The 14,567-nt window shown below is 39.3% G+C and overlaps 1 protein-coding gene across 1 annotated transcript; it reads right to left on the reverse strand.

Moving 5' to 3' along the window:
• Positions 1 to 2,346: 2,346 nt before the first annotated feature.
• LOC115925848 (NXPE family member 3-like) lies at positions 2,347 to 13,775 on the reverse strand. Its single transcript, XM_030989856.1, has 6 exons — positions 13,701 to 13,775; positions 12,035 to 12,265; positions 10,640 to 10,840; positions 9,741 to 9,913; positions 8,736 to 8,797; positions 2,347 to 3,163 (listed from the first exon to the last, which is right to left on the reverse strand). The coding sequence occupies exons 1-6, from the start codon at positions 13,773 to 13,775 to the stop codon at positions 2,352 to 2,354; spliced, it is 1,554 nt and encodes a 517-aa protein (XP_030845716.1). The 3' UTR covers positions 2,347 to 2,351.
• Positions 13,776 to 14,567: the final 792 nt, after the last annotated feature.

Raw genomic sequence — 14,567 nt, forward strand, 5'->3', positions numbered from 1 at the left:
ATTTTTATCAATCTCTTTAATGTTAGTCATCTTACATTTTTTCCCCATTGCTTTATTGATAATATCCCACGTTTTCTTCATATTTCCTGTAGAGTCTTTAAAACTTTTCTTCAAATAATTCTTTTTTCAATCTTAATCTTATTATTCAATTTATTACGAATTGTCCTATATACTTCTTTTTTACAAACATTAGGATTTTTGATTAACAACTTATAAAGTCTACATTTTTTCTTAATCAACTTAATAATTTCATTTGTAATCCAAGGTTTATTATTACGCTTATATTTCATACGAACTAATTTCACAGGGAAACACAAATTATACAGTTTCGTGAATTTAAAAACAATGTTATTATAACTACTATTCACATCACTAGATAGATGCCATTCAGTTGAATACAACAATTGTAAAAACATTATAATATTATTTTCATTTAAATCACGTTTATAAAAGTCAGTTTCACAGGAACTTTTGGGAATATCAGTATCACAGATACAGTATACCGGGAAGTGGTCAGAAATGTAAGTGAATAATATTCCAGAATAAACATAGCAAGAATCATTTGTAAAAATATTATCTAATAATGATGAAGATCTGTCAGTAACACGAGTTGGTTCATTTAATACAGGAATCGTAGAATGTAGCATTTAAATGTTTAAAAAATCATTAACAGATTGAACCTTCCCAACATTTAATAAATCAATATTAAAATCACCCATTAAATAAAATAATTTACAACATCGAAAACATTAACGAGAGACATTAAAAAATCATCCACTGTGTCCGGGTGGCCTATACATAACACATATTAAAATACTTGAATTGAAACGTTCAATTTCAATAAAAAATACTTTCTAAAAATGATTCATTAATATCCAAGTGAGTGCGGCGTTTAAAATTAATGTCCTTGCGAATAAAAATACCAACACCACCTCCACGTCTTTTATTATTTCCCACAAATTCATAATTATCTAAATTGCACAGAGAATATTGCGAATTTTCATCCCTTAGCCATGTTTCTGAAACACCAATAATTGAAACTTGCATACGCAATGACATCATAAGTACAGACAATGCATCAAAATTATGTTGGAGACTTCTACAATTAATATTAATAAACGATAATTTGTTGAAATCCTTATCAAGTAATTTCTGTGTTACAAACGTATTGAATTTATCTGGAGTATAATGTGACTGAGTGAAGTTATTAGTACTTTGAGGGTCTGATGGTGACAAAAATTCTCTCAAGGTTGATACAGATACATGTTTTTCATTGAGACATTGAACAAATCGAGCACGACACGACATTTGAAAACCAAAAAAGCAAAGGAATATGAATTCTACACTTTTTCATGATTTAACTGGAACAAAATTAATATATTATTAGTGCATCCACACAAAAACATAATTATTTCTATCAATCTAGCCTGGATGCTGGTGTGAAGAAATAAGATTCTTAAGGAGAAAATAGGAAATTTATATCATCAATATAAAGAAAATAATTAGTGGATAGTGAGGACATGACGTCACAGACTCATAAGTGAGTTGCCAATTTGTCTAGTGATTTTCAAAGTTTTTCATGCCATTAAAGTCATAACTTTCTTAATAGATATCCGATTTTGCTCAAACTTTTTTTGATTGGTTAGTCTGATTTTTTTGCTTCTATTGAAAGTAAGTTATTTTTGGAGTGGACTTGGGCTTCAATAATCATAGCTTCTCACTTAAGAGACGATACTTTTTCGTTTATTTAGTAAGGGGGGCGGAATCCATTTGGCTCGTCCACTTCATTCAAGCAGGGAATCTTCCCGCTTTCCCACGCTTCGGGAGAGTTTAGACAATGATAAGTAACAGTCGTCTAGAAATAAGTTTGGATCCTTCGCTTTGTAGGGGAGGCCACTACCGTCAAATCTCTGGGCCATTTGCGTAGACTAGTCTTGAATAGGGAACGGGAACTAATCGCCCTCTCTTTGCAGAGATAAAAACACCTGTCGTCAACCCCCAATTTGTAGCCTTGTGATCGTTTTTTTTAGTAATAAGATTTACTGCATCTAGTACATGAATGTGTAAGTGAGCGGAGCGACTAAGGGAAACTTTTATTGTAAACAGAGCTTTTACAGTGTAGCAACCAAGCTAGGAAACGTTTGATATTGAAGAGCCGTAAGTATGTGCACTAGAAAGCTGCTGCTTCTACATTAAAATCTTTGCAATTCAAATAATTAGAGGCAACTTTTTCTTATTTCATTCTTGCAAGGGGGCCTTGAACATAGATTTTTGTTATGGGGGGGGGTGGAGGAAATTTTAGTACACTGCAACCCCCCCCCCCCCCCCACCCACCCATCCCCCTCCGCTATCTAGGCCTCTGGACATATGTGTGACAGCAATATACGCATTCCACTATATATAATTCCCTGGCCTGGATGAATGGCATCCACATTCGAAAATCCTACCACCATCGACCACTGGTCTATGAACCCAATTTTCTTATCGTAGCTCTTGAATATTTCCCGAAGCTTCATGTCCAGTTCTCGCGCGTACCAATCGCTTACCGTTACCGACGATCCCGCGCCCCCGTGCCCGCGGGTATTCGCGCTTTTGATGACGACAAGCGTCTCGGGACTTCGGCGATGCAATCTTTCCACCGCGGCCTTTATCCTCCTCACTCGATGCTCATAGAAACTCATGTTTAAGGTGGTTAGATGCGCCCAAATTGTAAACATGAAGACTGTATTTGGTGTCGCCTTTAACTCATCAAGAGCTTCCTCAATGTACTTCACTTCGGATGCATCCGTCCAGTTATTCCGGATCGGGTATCCGTGATGGCGATAGTGAACCGTAAAGTTGTTTACTTTGTCTTCGGCCATAGAAGGGCCAACCTTCCAATTAGATTGCAAGGTTGGTGGATTTGGTTTGAGGGTACTCTTTAGAGTCTTCACGATGTATTCGTAATACTGTCTCGAGGTGGAGTCCCCGTGGAAATACAGGGTTTTATTGGTGAGGCATTCTAAGGAACTGCTAGGGATTACAAAGCTACGAAGACGGCAGTAGTTGGAATACCAGTGCCCTTTAAAGAAGTAGCCCGCTGCCATGGGGTTAGAAAGACTGTGGGAATCTACGGCGCACGGAGGTAACCTCTCGTTAAAGCAATGAGCTGGACTCGATATGTCTGAAAGATATAAGATTTATAGTTACTTTACTTGTAATTCGTACATGTCATGAAGAAATTGACTAGGATGAACGACAATAACGTAAAATGCTTCTCATTACCCTTTTGTGCGTATAAAACAGTTTACTTAACTTTTGGAGCTTCTCAGTTTAAAGTTGTTACCTATCTCATTTGTTTCTTCTAAGACGGTGCTTGAGATAAGGCTAATCATTTAACATGAATATTTTTAAAAACAATCCATTACAATCAGTCACTGATGAAGATTGGTCTCATTACACGATTTGAAAAAACACATCGTTAACAAATAATTTACTTAAAGCTTATCTGCCGTAGTTTACAGGAGGGATTAGACCGCTCTGCAAGGTCACTGGACAGGTGGTTATCTCATCAACTCAGCTCTCAGTTAACATAAGAAGAAGAGGATCATGGGGGACCAATGGTCACCGATTAGGCATTGTTTGTTATATAGAGGGTGCAAGTAGCTACCAGTAGTTCAGTGGGCTCTTAAGCTAGAGATTGAACGTGATGGCGGCCTCAGAAAAAGAACGTACACAAGCAAACCAACCAGTAACATAAGTTATCAAAGATATATTATTTATAACAGCCAAATAATGAGTGAAAACAATTTTTAAAGGCATGCAATGAAATGCATTAAAGTTTGTGTGCGAGGGCTTGTGTCTGGAGCGCTCATAACAAAATAAAACTTGTTTGCTTACATTTATGTTTCGTAAACGCTTTGAGCGCAATGAGGCACGTGCGCGCGTATAACATTGAAAAGCCCAAAATGGTGAGAAACATACTCTCATTTATTTAAGAAGTGATTTTGAGCATTTTTTTCATTTTGACGCGCGCGTACGAGCATGTAATTACGCACGCGTTGACATTACTGCCCTAGACAACTAAAAGGGGGTGTAGCATGACAAGACTACGTGTCTCTCTTGTGGCCTGACTCGGGGCCAATCGGGTATAATACGACTACGGGCGACGTGGCCGCAGTATTCACGTGCGTGTAACGTACGCGAAATGCGTGAGGAGAATTTCGGTCTATTTTGCGAACGCTAGCTCGCGCTGACCGTTAATCAAGTCCATTCATTTACATGTACATGCAGTTGTCCCAAAGAAGTCATAGACGGCGCGAACAAGTATTTGCCATGCTACACCCCTTTAAGTTTTAAAGACAACATGATAGCACGCGTAGATTGCCTCATTTGTATATGTGCTGCAGCGTCAACATTCATTCTGAGCGTAAATGGCTCCGCACCTTTCGGAACATTTTATCGCTCTTCGTGCCGGTTTAAAAAAAGAGTATTATACCAAAGTTGATGTTACCTACATGTATTAAACCTGAAGTATTACTTCTTATATTGAAATTGAAACAAAAAAGATGCTCTCTTTTTTACCAGTCGTTCTTAAAAAATAATTTTAAATAATGTTACAGCCTCACTAAATAGAAAAAGGGTTTAGATCTAGAAGATAAAACATGGTGGTCGTAATGTCTGATTCCCTATACAGTGCGTCCCAGAAAAAACGAAAACGAGAATTATCGATGTTTTAATATCATAATTTAATCACAATTACCATTAATAAATGACACACATTTGTAAAGCTTAGATCCTCCCCTTTCAATTGATATAATTGATATGATGCATATTTCAGGCATGAGTGATTAAAACAATTTAAAGAGAAGGTAACAATAAGCCATTTTAGGGCGTTATCTGAATTTCAAAGAGAAAACCCCATTTCTAGAAGAAAAAAAAAATTCTCTTTCGTATGGCACCTCAATCAGGAAAAATGAGCCAGGAATAACAAATTCTGTTTGTTTAAAGTAATGATTGCATTTCCATAATTTGATTAAACGAATTCGTTTTCACTGGCTGCCTGCCGTAGCAACAAACAGAGTTGGAAAATACTGAACTCCGTTTCGTTGACGATTAGCCATGCATCAAGTCTTTCGTCTTTTTTGTGTTCTTGAGATTTTTAGTTGTTTCATATATACAAAGTCATCATATTTTATGCAAAACTTTTCACATTAATTACGATGCTTACATTGGCAGTGTTCTTTTTTTTATACATTCTGGAGGGTTTGTTTAAAGTGGGTGGGTCGGCAGTTTCCATGTGTAGACGGTCTCAATTCACTGACAGCAGACTTGGTGGAAATACCATTAATTGGTGTACAAGTCTGCACACAGCAAACTCGAAGTCCACTCAACAAATACCCCCTCATCTCTAGTCCAGAATCTGGTCGTTTTTTTGTATTCCCAACACTCGATTCAAGACGCCGAAGATGGCGTTATAAACGTCTTCATACGCTCACCAGCGCTATGGCCAGGCCTAAGATTTTTTTTTTCACCAGGCGTCCTAATTCAAGGATCACGCCATCTTCGGCTGTCAGCGAGTAAGCAGGGGGAGGTTGCATTGTGTTGGTGTGGTGGGGATGAACATTAAATCGGCCAGATTGTGGACTCTTCTCTCGTATTCCATGTGTTGCGAACACGTGACGGAGCTTGTCGACAGTGACGTCGCTGGATGATCTGATAGTGAGAGACAGTTCGAAAGCAGGGCACCTCGAGTCCTCGACAACCTTGAGCAAGTTCCTCAGAGACTGAAGAAGGCAATTCGACTGGTGGCTTCGACAACAGTGATTCGTTGGTCGCACACTCTCGCAGCGTACGAGTATGAAATAGTGTACAATCCGGACTCAGTCAACGCAAACGCAGAAGCGTTAAGCAGGCTTCCGCGGATAGCGACAGTAAAGCAACCCCCAGTATCATAGGAAATTGTCTTACCCGTCTTACCCCGTGAGCGAATTTTCGGCCGGAAACGATTTTCAAACTTTCGGAAGCAAAACAAAAAAAAGTTAGGCTCCTCCCCTAAGAAATCCTGGATCCGCACCTGCCCTAGTCAACCTTGGTCCCGTGTGCAAGTGGATTTTGTTTGCATACTCTAGTCCCCGACAATGGTCCGTGTTTCGCGAGCGAGAAATTTTCATGACATCGATCGGCAGCCGCCATGTTAAAGAGCGCCATATCATTCCGCGACCAACATAGGTTATCAGCACTACCAAGATGTCGGAACCACTCCAAACCCGGGTAGCTCGATTTCTGCTCTCCTATCGGTCTACACAGCATTCCTCAACGATGCAAACACCAGTCGAGATGCTGATAAAACGGAAGTTTCGCACGCGAGTCAACATGGCTGTGCCTGATAACAAGGCTACCGTTGAGAAGAATCAGTTTCCGCAAATGCTACTCACGATTCCCGCCCTTTTCGCGATTTCCAAAAGGGAGAGAGTATCAGTTCGCAACTACGCGAGAGGGAAGAACTTAGGACCAGTCTATTACGAGGTCGAAGTACGCGTCGAAACAACTACGTGCATCTGGAAACGCCACGCAGACCGGATTCTGAAACACGAATCGCCCAAACGCGAAAACATCGTCGCGAACGGAAGCAAAACACAAGACGATCCGAATGTCGACTTGGGTACACCAACTTTAAACGAGGAAAGCAATCTCTCTGAAGATGAAAATCGCGATAACTTCCACACAAAAAAAAAACATCTGATAGCGTCAGAGCGAAAAGGATACCCAAAGCGACATACGAAAAAACCTGATTATTACGGATTTTGAACTTGGAACTTGACCTCGAACTTGATTAACGGATTTTGGAATGTGATTATTAAATGATACTAGCAGGACCCGTGGAAAATCCACGGGATTCTAGGAGGGGAGGGGGGGGGGGGGAGGGGGGGGGGGGGGTAAATAGAAAGAGGCCTATGTGCAATCAAAAATAATATGTGATTATTTTTATATAGGGTATAGACGATTTTTATAATATACCCTGTTTGACCATGAATGGCGACCGTCATACCCGTTTGAAAGCATTGATTTGATGCAAGAACTGTGTATCACTGAGTAAAGTATTCTATAGTATTCTAGTATTCTAGTATTCAGCTAATGAGCTAGGTCATGTTTTTAAACGACCCGGGACCGTCTGATTTTCTTGTGAAAACTTTACTTTGACAATTGATTATCGACATTCAGCATACAACTATACATGGCCAGAATAATCTCAATCTAAGCTCAGGTTTCATACCTCTATAATCACGAAACTATATTGAAATCAGGGCAATAAGAGCAATTTCAAAGTGTTATCGAATGTCGAGTCTACTCTATGTAGCCCAGCTCAGCTCACACACAGTCACAGTTCCGACAGTGCACGGCAGCAGTGCATGTGGCGCAATGCGCTGTCCGTGTGTGGACTCGAGCCGCAAGACAGCCAGCTTGCAACTGAACTGTAAGTTACGATGGATTCCTTGTGAAAACTTTATTTTGAAGAATGATTATCACAATTCAGTAAACATGGACGGGATAATCACAAAGTTAGCCCTGCTTTCATACCTCTAATTCACGTTAACTATATACAAATCACAAATCACGGCAATCATAGAATGAAAGTCGCAAACCGACTGTGCGTGTGACATGAGCGTAAAATCATCGCATACACGTACAGGCATAGGCCGTCTGGCGTACAAAGCATACCCTATAGCAAGATCCATAACACGGGTAAGCCCAGCCCGTCAGAGCGTAGATTCACTACATCTCATCAACCGGGTGAGTCATCGGTTAATGTGTATTTCTCTGACACGCTACAAAGCATATCCTATAGTAAGAGGTCTAACTCGGGGTACGCCCCACCGTTTTACGATGAGATTTGCTACACCCGTTGATGCGAGTGGATTCTCGTCTATTATGTGTCTCTTCGTCTCTCTTTGATAATTAGACAAAGGGCGGGAGCACGCCTTGTCAACTCGCTCTCGCGGGTTCGTCGCCTCCTTGCAATCCACGACGCCCGCCGTGCTTTCGTCCGCCCGTCCTCCCCGAAACCCCGAAACCGCGTTTAACGGCATTGACGTCGATCGCGGGGTCGAGGTGGCACGCGGGTTACGGGAGACAGGCCTCGTGGAATTGTGCCACCGTTCCCGCGCCACGGTGGAGGCGAGCGGGGTCGCGGAAAGACGTTTTTGAGGAACCGTTTTGCCCCGTTTTAGACCCCCCGCGGCGATTTTGCGTATTAATAATATAGATTATTTTCTAATGTCTTGAAAAGTTCACTTTTTGGAATTTAAATTCTAAATCTTTCCCCTATACTAAAAAAAGGGGAAAAAAAATATACTGGCTTTTTAATATTTTGGAACAAAACAGGGAGATTGTAAAAGTTGTTTAAAAGCTAAGGGGGAGAGATCTAATGTATGTTATTTTGATGATTGATGTTGCATTCTTGTAAAGCCGCGCCTGCGCAGTGTGACATTATAGCGAGAGTGACATCAGCCATCTATGTATCATTGACTCAAATGTGTCAGGTTCTATAAAAGGAAGGAATGTGTACTAAAATAATGTTGTACGGTTGTATAGATAGATGTATTTTTAGAAGGTAAATGGAATTCTGTATATTGTTTTAGTAAAAATCAAATGAGAGAGGTCCTTGAACGGTACGTTATGGGGTTGCCAATCGGGGTTTTATCGAATACAACTATACACTAAGATTAATTTTCTACGTTAATGTTTACACTCACTTTTGTCTCGTTGAGTCACTGTCACAAAGTTGACTCCTCGCACGGGTATAGGTTGCTTTTGCCTGTAAACAATATACTGTACAAATATATTACGAAGAAAAAAAATCGGTGTTAAAATGTACAGATTCCTTGGAGCTGAATGAACTAGTAGACCTCTTTCTTTGATAAGATGGGACTTACTTAAAAGGGGAACCAGACAAATTTACCACTGTCCTTTTTATCTATGGCATTTTTACCCATGGCATTTTCACCGCTGACAGTTATACCGTTGATATTTTTACCCTTGTCATATTCACCTCCCTTATTTTCAAAATCTGGTATTTTTACCTTCGGCATTTTTAGTCCTGGCAATTTGACCGCTAGCATTTTTACCTCCACCGTTTTTACCACTGACATTTTGACACCGAAGCCTCAAAAGTTTTGTATGTATACCCCTTTCCCTCCCCCGGAGTTAAAGATACTATGTTCCTTTTGCAGCCAACCTCAAATTCTGTAGAACTTTGCAGGAATTATGAATATGTCATGTATGTCCTATCTGTGAAATTTAAATGTTAGCAGTATCCTAATATTCACATTATGCAAGGAAACCTGTTTACTTGCTAGACTTCACTGTCAGACACTATTGTCAGTATTGAGTGACTGACTGGCTTTTTCTTCTTCTTTGGTAACAACATACATCAAATGAGCTGTAAAGGATTTGTTTACATCAATAACCTACTTCTTGTAATGGCCAAAATTAAACTGATTGAATCTTTGCGCAGCATAAAACGTACGACCATGCGGTACAATGGCGTGAAAATCAAGACTATTACTTATTGGCTCTATAGCGTTCCTAAGTCGATTTGACAACTAATAGTCGTTATTTTCCCACTTAAAGACATTTTCAAGCCCCATTTTTTAAGGGGAGTTCTAAATTAGTATTATTTTTCAAATGCCATTGGAATTTAACCTTTTCATATTTTTGGCCTGCAAAAGGGACATAGTAACTTTAACATGCATGCTTACCCTCCAAACAATGTCTCCTCCTGTTTTGTCATAGCAGGTTTGAAAAGAGCCGCTGAGTATTTTGTGTCGCCACAAGTCCAAGCAAAGTCTGAACAAGTCAAATTGGTCTTGGTTGGCGCTGTACAGAACCACGGCTCTGCTATCGCATGTCTCGTTAAATCACATATGGTTGCCTGTTCGATGGAGAGGTGGGGAAAGGGATTAGAGATATAGAAGAAAGAGAGAGAGAGAGAGAGAGAGACAAAAGAGAGACAGTGCCTTACAAGGACGTCACATTGCCTTAAAAGGATGTCACACTTTGCAGTCCAACTTCTCGTCGTGCAAATCTAAAAGTACCTATTATTGCCTGTTGGGTCTGCCATCTAAGGCAAAAAAAAGCAGCTAGTAAAAAAACGGCAATAATAGAAACAGTAGGAGCACTGTGGTATTGATGGAAGCTCTTCATTCTCATACGACAGGTCCCGGGTCCGATCGTTGCTTCGTACTTTCATCCTTGGACGAGCTGTTTTACCAACATTCATCCCTCTCTGGGTCTGAATAGATACCTGTCAATAATGGAGTGATACTAATTGCAGGAACTAAAGAAAGAGCGTTGTAATACTTATGTTGTGTCAGTGGGTAAATAAACCCCAATTATTATCATTTTTACCTTTGCTCATTTCCATTGCTGTTGATATTTATTTTTTTAAAAATATTTTGGACTTTGGACAACCTTAAGTTTTAGATTAAATAGAGATTGATACACTGGGTGCGTTAACACAAATATACATACACACATAAAAGCTGCTGGGGTGGAGGGGGGGGGGGGGGTAATCTCTTGAACGAGAAAAAAACTCTAAAATTCAAACAAACAAAATAAACGTGCATTTAAACAAAAAAGTCGAATATTTTCTACTTACATTGGGTACGGGAGGAATTACATTGCACAGTGTGTCTTCTACGACACATTTTTTTTCAATCGTCCCGGTGAATCGTCCATTGTAGCCATATCTTGTTGGGCAAGTATCGCGAGCTCGTCTCAATACATTCACGGCCTCGGCTGGATGGACGAGAATTGCACGAACGAAGGTTTTTCCGACCCATCGTAATGTGAAAGACGCCTAAATAGAGTGTAAATTCAATTCAATTCAACTCAAATGTTATTGATTATAATCCCAAGAAATATGATCATTCTCAATTTTTCATAACAATGGATCACAAATTTCATAAGTAATTGAATGCGAAAGTCAAAATAACAATAACGAAGGGATAGCTACAAATTAATGTACTAATGCATGTCTCTTCTGGAATATAATACTGAGCAAGAAAAAAATATACTCGTAATACTTTTTACAACTTCTTTTTCTTCATTTCTTTTAAAATAGAAAAGGGGGAAAATATAACATTTCGATATACTGATAACTAGCGATAATTATCAAGAATAAAGTATTACAATTACGTACGACCGCGGGCCTCTTCACGAGTACAGTACACTGTTGCCAACAAAGCTGGAACAATTTGGTCGATTTTTGCACTCTCCCAAACAATTCCACCTGTACATCCAAACGTGGACACATACCACACACAAATGATACCAAATTATTTGGGATAAAAACACCCTTTCATAAGATGTTTAATGATTTCCTGATCATTGATGATTTTAAAAATAATTAGCAATTTTCTAGGTGTAAACTTTTCTTTGACTCACGCCGTAGTGCGTGAGGCAAATTTACCCGATAGGAACTTTATATGAACTGACTGTGGACGGGGTACAGACGAGATGGACGTATTGAGGACTGTTTATGAACGAACTACGCTCGTATTTCAGACATTATTTACACATTCTACCCCGACCACAACCCGTTTTTTTAATTTTCTAGGACGGTTCCAGAACGTAGTGGGAACTAGTGTGGTGTGATAGGGGCTCAAAATGAAATTATAATTTAACGTAACGAATGCGAAAAATTAAAATAAATGTACATAATCTTAAGTACCTTTTTGCAAAAAATCCAGATAAAGGATTAAAAGTGCAACATGAAACAAAATTGTTATAACAAATATTATGTAGTTCAGGGTTTGTATACAGTCAAAATTTGAAAGCAAGTTCTGTCTTGACATTTAGTTTATGGAATATTCAGAAAAGACTGTCGTCGTCAAAACAACAAAAAAGTTACCAGCCCACAAATTTAAAAGGAATGGGATTTTAATGTTATTACTTGTAGAACAGTAATTTGAGAGAAGAGGGTGTGAGCGAGATATGAAATGGAGAAGAAATTTGAAAAAGAGTTGACTAGCCATCATGTTATTTTACGAACCTTGTACTTGCCATCTCCAAGATAAAAAACTTCTCCATCGGCAGAAGCACCGGCTTTGAGGTCAATATTGTAGATCCTGACCCGGATATAATCCCCTCCATTTACTTTTAATTGTTTCTTACTGTCTCTGGCTTCGATGATGATATCCAGACGATCACATGTATGGTATTTCCTTGAGGCATCGATGATGTAAAACGTAGAACTATTGTCGCTCGTAACACCAGCGGTTTCCTTTTAAAAATACAAATCTAAAATGTTCATAAACATGATAGAAAATGCATGAAACGTCTTTGAATTGGAATTTAGTAGTGAACGCAGACATGTAAATGATGTGTGATATTATCTTTATCACACCGGATACTTTATGTTGTGATGAATACAAATGAAAGAAAACACACAGATGTACTTTGTTGAAGAAGAATAACTGATTTTAGCTCAGTTTTAAATGAAATCCAGTCTCAGTAGGGGGATTTTGTCTGAGTGTCCCAAATCCATTCTGCGTTCACACTCCGATGCTACAAATCGTGAGCCCTCTATTAAAATGGCCATATTTCGCCACACTACATTACACCAGCAGTGTGGAAAACTGTGAAAAACTTTTTAAGTGTTCGAAATACTCGCAATGTTCACACTGGTGCTACACACTTTAAGGCCCGGTCACACAAAGACGACGCACGGCCGGCGCATTGAAAATCGAAAAAAAGTCGCGAGCCCGACTTTTGTCAGGCTTTGAGAGAAGCTAGCGAGCTGACACCGAATGCATAGCGTGTTGCTAGTTGCTAGATGTTGTTCCACAATTTAGGGGCAGCATGCCCCAAAAAAAGTTAACGTGTGAGGTACTACATACAAGTCTTTCTGTACTGACCTAAGATTTCTCACTGGCTGTTATTTTGCAAGGAGGTATGAGAGGTATAGTGGAGCTTTTTTTTAATGAAAACACTGATATACAAGTCAGGTAGGAAGATATTAAATTGAATACGTTCACGGACAGGCAACCAATGCAAGACTCGTAATAAAGGTGAACTTAACTTATATCTTTTGATCCTTGTTCCAGTTTTGAATAACCTGAATCTTCCGGATCTGAGTGTCTGGTAAACCCTACAGGAGACGATTTCAGTAATCGATATAACACATAACAAACGCAGGTACTAATCTTTCAGTAGTCGCTTGTCAATATAAGGTCGGATTTTTGTAATCGTATACAATGTAAATTAAAGGTCGGCTGTCCTAGTTCAGCCAGAAGGGATTAGACCACACAGAGAGGTCGCTGACAGGTGGCTATCTCATTAACTCAGCTCTCAATTAACATAAGAAAACAGGCACCGATCAAGAAAGTTTTCTATATAGAGGGAGAAAGTAGCTACAAGTAGTACAGTGTAACTTTAAGCGTCCAACAACATATCCTTGTTGGACTCCATGGGTAGGCGTATGAGCTGATGACTGAATCCTATCGAATGCAACAGTATGTGTGCGAGACGTGAGATAGGTCTGAAACCAGTCAAGTGCAGATCCTTGAATCCCAAACCACTGTGAGAGCCTTTGTAGGATAGTGTCATGTCTAACGGTGTCAAAAGCAGACGAGTAGGCCAGGAGAATTACTATCCCCCCTGGCTCTCATCTAGAGACATCAGGATTTCGTTCGAAATAAACAGGAATGTGGTATCACAGTACTGTTGTGGAAAGGAAGATAAGCAGACTGTGTTCTTGCTTGAAAATGATGCTCAGACACAGATCTCTCCATCGTTATGCTAGAAACTTAAGATTTGCGATTGGACGATCAATGTTAAGATCATCACAATCCAATTCGGGATCCTTAATGAGAGGACAAATATCGGAACGTTATAATATTTCAGGATATCACTAATGATATTGGTCGTTATGGGAACAAGTTCTTCGAGACATAGCTTCAATACGCACGTGGGAGTAATATCAAGGCTACAAGTCGTTGAAGAGGATTTCATTGTTATTCTAGTGAATTCATGTTCAGTGACTGGTCTGAAAATACTGAAAAAGCATGATAGTGTAAATCAGCAAAGCCATTCACAGGGCATTTATGATTAAGCTGCCCATCACTAAATGGAAGGCCGAGAATTACCAAGAGAACATGAATGGATGCCATTGTTCATTCAGGGCTAAACTACCATTGTTAAAGTTGGCACTTTGGAGTAGTACGGCTCAATACAAGAATGACATGGATGTAAAAGAAAATGGACACCCACTTTAATGATGAATCCCAAGACAGAAATGTTCACAAAATTTTTCACAGAATATGATGCAGCACAATTTGGAATTCCATCAAAATTAATCTTAGACAGTCAGTGTTCCACAGCAAATAGATTGACAAGCAAATCAACCAAAAATAATGACCAAAAGCAGCAACTAATTAGCAATAGAATAGGAGAGGAGTCGAGCAGCTGGCATCGCGTGACAAGTTTTAAGAAATAGTATGTATCATAGATTTCTTTTAATACAAGTTTAAAGGTAAAGACCAGTATTGGAAAAGCCCCAATTTCAAAAAATGAAATGGAAGCTC

This window comes from Strongylocentrotus purpuratus, unplaced genomic scaffold, assembly GCF_000002235.5.
Source record: "Strongylocentrotus purpuratus isolate Spur 01 unplaced genomic scaffold, Spur_5.0 spur5_scaffold_19, whole genome shotgun sequence".
Classification (NCBI taxonomy): Eukaryota; Metazoa; Echinodermata; class Echinoidea; order Camarodonta; family Strongylocentrotidae; genus Strongylocentrotus; species Strongylocentrotus purpuratus.